The 6869-nt window shown below is 55.3% G+C and overlaps 1 protein-coding gene across 1 annotated transcript; it reads left to right on the forward strand.

Annotated features, from left to right (window-relative positions):
- Positions 1–2105: 2105 nt before the first annotated feature.
- Positions 2106–5883, forward strand: FOXI3 (forkhead box I3). Its single transcript, XM_066316795.1, has 2 exons — positions 2106–2886; positions 4063–5883. Exons 1-2 carry the CDS (start codon positions 2187–2189, stop codon positions 4650–4652), a joined length of 1290 nt encoding a protein of 429 aa, XP_066172892.1. The 5' UTR covers positions 2106–2186; the 3' UTR covers positions 4653–5883.
- The last annotated feature ends 986 nt before the right edge of the window (positions 5884–6869 follow it).

Raw genomic sequence — 6869 nt, forward strand, 5'->3', positions numbered from 1 at the left:
GTTTCCTTTGTTGGAGGCAGAGAAATCAGGTAAGGGAAGCTCGAAGGCAGCACCCCATGCCTGTGAGGGAAGCTGCCTTCCCCGCCTCGCCATAGCCGGGCTGTTCCTCTAGATGGCTCTGCCTTTGCCCAAAAACATCAAATCCCCCGAGCAAAAACCTCAATTTCGAGCGATACGCCGATACCACTGCCTGCTCCTCTCCCTCCTGCAACGATCGCGGGGCTTTTGGCCAAACGGATAAACACAGATTTGTTGTAATTATGGAGAGTAACATTTTCGGCTTAGCTCTTCAGACTCAAAGGGAAATTGCTTTTTTAAAGTCTACCGGTTTCTTGTCCTTTAAATGTCCTTTCTAGCTGTGATTTCCCCGTAAACTGCTTGTTTTGGATGCCTGTTGTCCCGTCAGACTTCAAACTGGCATTTTCCAGCACGCCCCTGCTCTAAAAAAGATGAGGAGCTGTTATAAATCTTAAAGAGAATGAAGTTAAGAAGGGAAATGGCACCTTGTGAAACGTAATGTAAACTTTTCACTTACTGTTCTGCGAATCCAAACACACACGGGAAGCTCTTTCCCCAAGGGACGCAAAATAAAATCAGCAACAGCAACAGTGACGGCAACAAAATAACAACAGAAAAAGAAAAAAAAATCAAAAAACAAAAAACACACAAACGCACGCACACACAAAAACCCAAGAAAACAAAAAAAACCAAAAAAACCAAAAAAACCCACCCAACAACCCTCCCAAACACCTCTCTTCATGATTAAAAGAAAAAGCCCCAAATCCTAATTCTTTAATCCAGTCACTTTTAAATTATCCTCCGTCTCAAAAAAGTTTATTCACTTGTTTTAAAACGAAATACAAAGTGTAAAATCCTTCGGCTATTATATACCTGCCCAAATCACACAGGGGATGAAAATTTGGCATTGGAGTCAGCCCGGGAAATCTTCACTGGTTTACACGCACTTTTATAACTGTTTAATGGAAGACATAAAATGCAAAGGCTTTTCCCAAACGCTCCTCTCTGCCCCAAATCCTGTTGTCAGACCAAGACACTCGGCACTTGCAGAGAGCGCTTCGTGTATACACCAAGAATTTTCGGGAGCATTTTTACCAGCAGAAAACTGAATAACGACTCCATTTAAGACCGGGGAATGAAATGTGCATCTCATGTATCTGGTATTTAGAAAAAGTCTCTAAATCCTCCCGCAGCATTGACCATATTTTTGTTGTTACACGTGTGCTTTGCCCCAGACCAGAAGATTTGCCGGAGCTGGCCCCTGTGTCGGTCCCGAGTGTCGGGATCGTTAGGAGTACCGAGAGCTTTTCCTCTGCAAAAGGATGCTCTTTCCGTCAGGCTGCCCGGGAGCACTAAGGCGAAAATAACTTTTATTCGCTAAATGTCGCCCCGCGCCCTCCAACTCGTTCCGCCCGCGGTACGAGCGAAGACGCCGGTGGTGTTTGTTTAATTTCGGGCAATTCCTTATCCAAAGAAATTCCTTATCCAGAGCTAATGAACTGCGATCTCAAACTCGGCTGTTGGGAGACGGGCGGCAAAACTACACTTCAAGAACAGAGTTTAAGCGAATCCTCCCTTGGCGTTCCCGTCAGGGGAGCCGCAGGGATGCTCATCCCCCTCCGACCTCCGCGTCGGGGCCGAAGGGATCGGGGGCGATCGCATCCGAGGGAAAGCCGGACGGCATCCCCGAGCATCCCGGCGGCGCGGACAGCTCCGGGGAGCGGGCGGCCGCTGCGGGGGCGACCGGACAGCGCCGGGAGAGACCCCCGGGTCGGGAAAGGGGGGGACGGGCACAGCACGGGGGGTGGGTCCGGCTCCGGGGATTCTGCCCCCGCGCTGCCGGGAGCCAAATCCCTGGCGCCTCCCGCAGCTCCCCCGCCGGTCCCTCCCCCATCGCCGCTCTCGGGGCCCGGCCTTGCCCCCCTCCGCCTCCCTGCCCGTCGCCGAGCCGCGCTACTGGCTGCTCCCTGCGCGCCGCCGCCGCCCGCCCAGCCCCGGCCCCGGCCGCGGGCGGGGAGTCCGGGCGCACGGCAGCGCCTATAAGGGCGCCGCGCCGCAGCCCCCCGGGAGTTTTTGGTCTAGGGCCACCGGGGCCGCGGGGCGGGGGGTGTCGCCGGGAGAGGACGGGAGCGGGGGGGAGCGCCGGCCGCCCTGCATGGCCAGGGATTATGAGCGCCGGTGAGTTGCAGCAGGCGCAGCCCAGAGCCTCGGCGCCGGCGGCCGCCCCCGCGCCCCCGCAGCCCCGCAGCGCCCAAGAAGCCCCCGACATGGCCGTGTACTGCAGCGAGAACTTCAGCGTCTACCCCCAGCCCAGCCTTCACCCGCCCGGCGCCGCAGCAGCCGCCGCCGCGGCCGCCGCCGCCGCTGCCGCCGCCGCCGCCACCTCGGGGCAGCGGGCGGGCGGGTACGCGCTGGGGGACTACGGAGCGCCCGCCAACGCCGGGTACCTGTGGGGCATGAACAGCCCCGCGCCCTACCTGCAGGGCCCGCCCGGCGCCGCCGCCGCCGCCGCCGCTCCCTTCCTGCCGCCCGCCTCGTACGGCTGCTCCCGGGGCGGGCAGCTGGTGGGCTCGCCCCCGGCGCCCGGCTCGCCGTCGGCGGGCGGCGCGGAGCTCAGCTGGCTGAGCCTGGCCAGCCAGGAGGAGCTGCTGAAGCTGGTGCGGCCGCCCTACTCGTACTCGGCGCTGATCGCCATGGCCATCCAGAGCGCGCCCGAGAGGAAGCTCACCCTCAGCCACATCTACCAGTACGTGGCCGAGAACTTCCCCTTCTACAAGCGCAGCAAGGCCGGCTGGCAGAACAGCATCCGCCACAACCTCAGCCTCAACGACTGCTTCCGCAAGGTGCCCCGCGACGAGGACGACCCCGGTGAGGTGCCGCGCCGGGCGGGAGGGATGGCCGGGCAGGGGGAACGGCAGGTGCGGACACCGGCACCGCCGTGAGAGAGGGGCGGCAGCGTCCCCGTGGCCGGCGGGTCCCCTGTCCTCTTATAGTCGGGCTCTGTCCTGACACCGCGTTCCCCGTCCCCTCGGGGCCAGCTATATGATGGGCCCGCATTTCTCCATCCCTCCTATTCGGATGCTGTGGCGAGAGCGCGCTCCCCATCCCCTCCGGGTCGGGGCAGTGAGGAGACCGCGCTCCCCCGTCCTCTGACCCGGGCGCTGTGGTGTGACCGTCCCCTCTGGCCCCATCCCGGCCCGGCGTTGCCCCGCGGGAGGTGTAGGCGGGGAGCCGGTCCCAGCCCTCTCCCCCTCCCCGAACAGCCCGGGAGCGCCGGTTGTGCAAGGCTCGGCTCCTTCAGCCCGTGATTCACGGCTCCCCTCCCTGCCCGCCGCTGTCCGGGCCGGCCCCGGGGCACAGCCGAGAGTGGGCGGAGGCGCGCCCGGACAGCGCTGGTCCGGCCCGGCGGGGTCGGAACGTGCCGGGATGGAGCCTCTCGGGACGTTGTGGGGTCACCGCGCCCGTCCCGGCCGTGGGCAGGAGGCGAGTGGGGACAGCCGATGCCACCACAGCACTTTGCACCACGGCTTGTGCGAGAGGCAGCTTGTCTGCAGCCCTCGCAGCTCAGTGCTGCTAACCTGCCGTCCCCTCGATGTGCCTGAGTGTCCCAGCCCGCCTCTCCATCAGCTGTTCTGTGAGCCGTGGCCCGGGCACTGCCTTGTCACCCACTGCTGAGATGGCTGTAAGTGTCCCAGCTTCTGTGAGGCAGCCAGAGCAAGGGGAGCCCCTCTTCACGTTCTCTTTGGCCCAGTCTGAACCAGAAGTGCAAGTCTGCTTCTTCTCTGGGATGTGGAGGTTCTCTTCTTCTATATGTCTTTAAGGTTCACTAGGGCACTGGAGGGAAGGAGGTGGAAATGTCCTGGAGACAGGTTTTGGATCCCATGTACTGGAGAAAAGAGGGAGGAGGAACAGGTGCAGGAGAGATGTGGGTTCTGTGCCAGTTGAACAAGACACAGATGCTGCTTATCTGTCAGCAGCAGAGCTTGATGTCGCGGAAGTTGACGTAAGTTGACTTTCTCTCTCGTGTCTCCTGTTTTCCACCAGGGAAGGGAAACTACTGGACCTTAGATCCCAACTGTGAGAAGATGTTTGACAACGGGAACTTCCGTCGCAAACGCAAGCGGCGCTCTGAGCCCAACACCCCTGCCACCGCTTCTGCGGCCTCCTCTCTGGGGGGCCTGAAGGCTGAGGAAGAGAGACCCATCCCAGCCACAGGCAAACCATGTGGAAACAGCCCACCCCCAGAGCTGGACCCCTCGCCCTCTGCCAGGGACCATCCCAAAAGCTCCTCTCCCTCCAGTATCATTTCATCCACTCCTAGCTGTCTCAGCACCTTCTTCAGCGGCATGAGCTCCCTGAGCGGCGGGGGCAGCCGGCTGACGGGGGGTCTCAGCAGTGACCTGCATCACAGGAACTTCTCTGCTGGACAGCTGAGCAGTGGCACTTTCACCCCTTCCAGCAGCTCTTCTCAGGAGGTGCCTTCCCCAGAGCAGCTGCAGCGGGTCGCGGGACCTTCCCCTGCCTACTACAGCTCCTTCCACCCCAGCAGCGGCAGCCAGGGAGCCCAGTACAACCACTACTACAACTTCACAGTCAACAGCCTCATCTACACACGGGATGGGACAGAGGTGTAAGGTGCTGGGGCAGCCAGCCAGTGCTGCAAAGGGAATGGGAGTTGGACCATGCGCTTTTGCAAACAGCATTTCAACGTGGGCGCTTCCCAGGAGTTCTTCCAGGAAGACTGATCTTCTCACCTTTCAAAATAAGAACACCCCTTGAGCACCAGCAGAAGGCAGATGCAAAGTTTTTTCCCATCCAGGAAAATGTTAGGTGGTGTAGATGGTTTGCCATCTAAATTCTGCAGGCATGAACTGAATTAATGTTTTCAGAGGTTTCTAATCCTGAATGTAGAACAAGAAGTTTAAAACCCATAGCCATAAAGTGGTATTGGCAAGAGCCAAACGTAGAGATCCAGTGAGTCTTAGAAGAGAACAGGAAAAAATAAATGAAGAGATTTCTTATGAAGTGCCTTGTACAATGTATTAAAAAAACTCTTCTGCCAGCAATTGCCTCTGTAAGCCCTTGTTTGTGCCCTGATCCTGCAATATGCAATGCATGGGGGAATACCCTGTATAAACACCCACCCAAAACCTCCTCAAACCCACGGAGGGTCTTCCTGTGTCTGGCATATTGTACAGCAGGGCTCTGTCATGTAAAACCATCTTCTTTCCCTGAGCTTAGTACCAAAGATAACTTTAGCCATGCAGCTTTAGCACAAGAATAAACACTGGGGTATTTTTTATACATATTTGTACGTAATGTAACTCTTCTGTACATAGGTTTCTATGTGGTTTTATATTTGTAAATTATGCTCTGGAGCTGTACTTATTTATAATGTGTTTTAAACTTTGTTAAAGTTTATTTTACTTTGTTTCCTCCCCTTTTTGTTGTTTTATTTGTTTTGAATTTTTTGTTGGTTTTGTTTTTGTTTTTAGTGTATTACTGAAACTTTTCAGGCTGAACAGCTGTTGGTAATAAAAATAATAACAATTGTTAGATATTGGCCTGGTTGTTCATCAGTATATTCGAAGTATTTTAAAACTCTGTGGGAGACAGGTTTTTCTTTCACATCATTTGGGATACAAGGTGTAAAAATTTATGAACAATTTCATCTGCACAGTAAGGCTGAAAGAAACCAGCTTTGCTCCCAAAGGAGACACATCTGAGCTGGTTTGCAGTTTCTTGGAGCCTCGCTGTGCAGTGTGGGCACTCCTTCAGTTTTGTTTGTTTGTTTTTCTCAATGGTCTGAATCTCAACTGTCCTTTTCTGCCCGGTTTAGGAAAAAAAAAATAAAAAAATTACAACAGTAAAAGAGGTGGGACTGGTTCCAGCGCGGTGCCAGCTAGCAGGAGGCTCAGTCCGTTTTGCAAATCAGTTTCCCTAGTGGGATTGCACCTGCTTGCACTGTCGGACAGTGAAGAGGTGGGACCAGTCAGCCAGAGGGCCAGGCAGCGCTTCTGGCAATCCTTCCTGATTTCCTGCTGCTGGGAAAGGAGAATGCATCTTCCAGTATCCATTATGTTAAAAAAAAAAAAAAAAAAAAAAAAAATCCTGCCGTTTTCTCGAGCTGTTTGTTGGGGGCTGTGTGCAGCTAGAGCATAAATGTGTCTTAATGAGGAATGTAGCATCCACAATGAAGTTAAGCATGAAATTGCAGCTGTTTAACATACAGGCATCTGCCGTGATTTAAGGCCATCCCTGCAGGCTATTCAGAAAACAAAATAGTTGGCAGCGCCTCTGCACTGGCTACCTGCAGAACATACAGGGCAGTGATGCAAGACAAACCGCTGGCCTGATCCAAAATATAATGAAGCCATGACGAAACATCAGATGACTTCCATGTGCTTGGGATCGGGACCAAGTACTTGCCCCGGCACTGGCCAGCCGCCCTTTGTGCAATTGTGACCAGAGGGTGGGTGGCAACTCCTGCCTCTCCCCCCTCCCCCTCGCCCCTTCCCAGCACAGATACCATCTTCCTGGCTTTAGGGGTAATTCCTCCTGATTTTAATTCCACCTCAGGTGATGCAGTGGCAGCGATAATGGGAGGGAAAGGGCAGACTAACACCAGGAAAAGGACAAGATGGTCAGTCTTGTCCTGCTCCAATCCCGCCAGGTGTGGAACGGCTTTATTTAGTTTGAGCTGCTGAGTTTGATCTAAGAGCAGTGGAGGGAATCTCAACACCTCTGAAAGATAAAGATCCAGTCCCTAAGTAAGCCAGGAACTGCATACTTTTTTATCTAAGTGACTATTGCACCCCTTCTCCACTTTACCAGCCTGCTCTCAGACCTTA

Source organism: Sylvia atricapilla, chromosome 4 (assembly GCF_009819655.1).
Source record: "Sylvia atricapilla isolate bSylAtr1 chromosome 4, bSylAtr1.pri, whole genome shotgun sequence".
Classification (NCBI taxonomy): Eukaryota; Metazoa; Chordata; class Aves; order Passeriformes; family Sylviidae; genus Sylvia; species Sylvia atricapilla.

Coding starts and splice junctions, on each gene's coding strand:
- FOXI3 (XM_066316795.1), top strand. CDS start 2,187: ATGAGCGCCGGTGAGTTGCAGCAGGCGCAGCCCAGAGCCTCGGCGCCG. Junction 2,887..4,062: donor CCGCGACGAGGACGACCCCG/GTGAGGTGCCGC, acceptor GTTTTCCACCAG/GGAAGGGAAACTACTGGACC.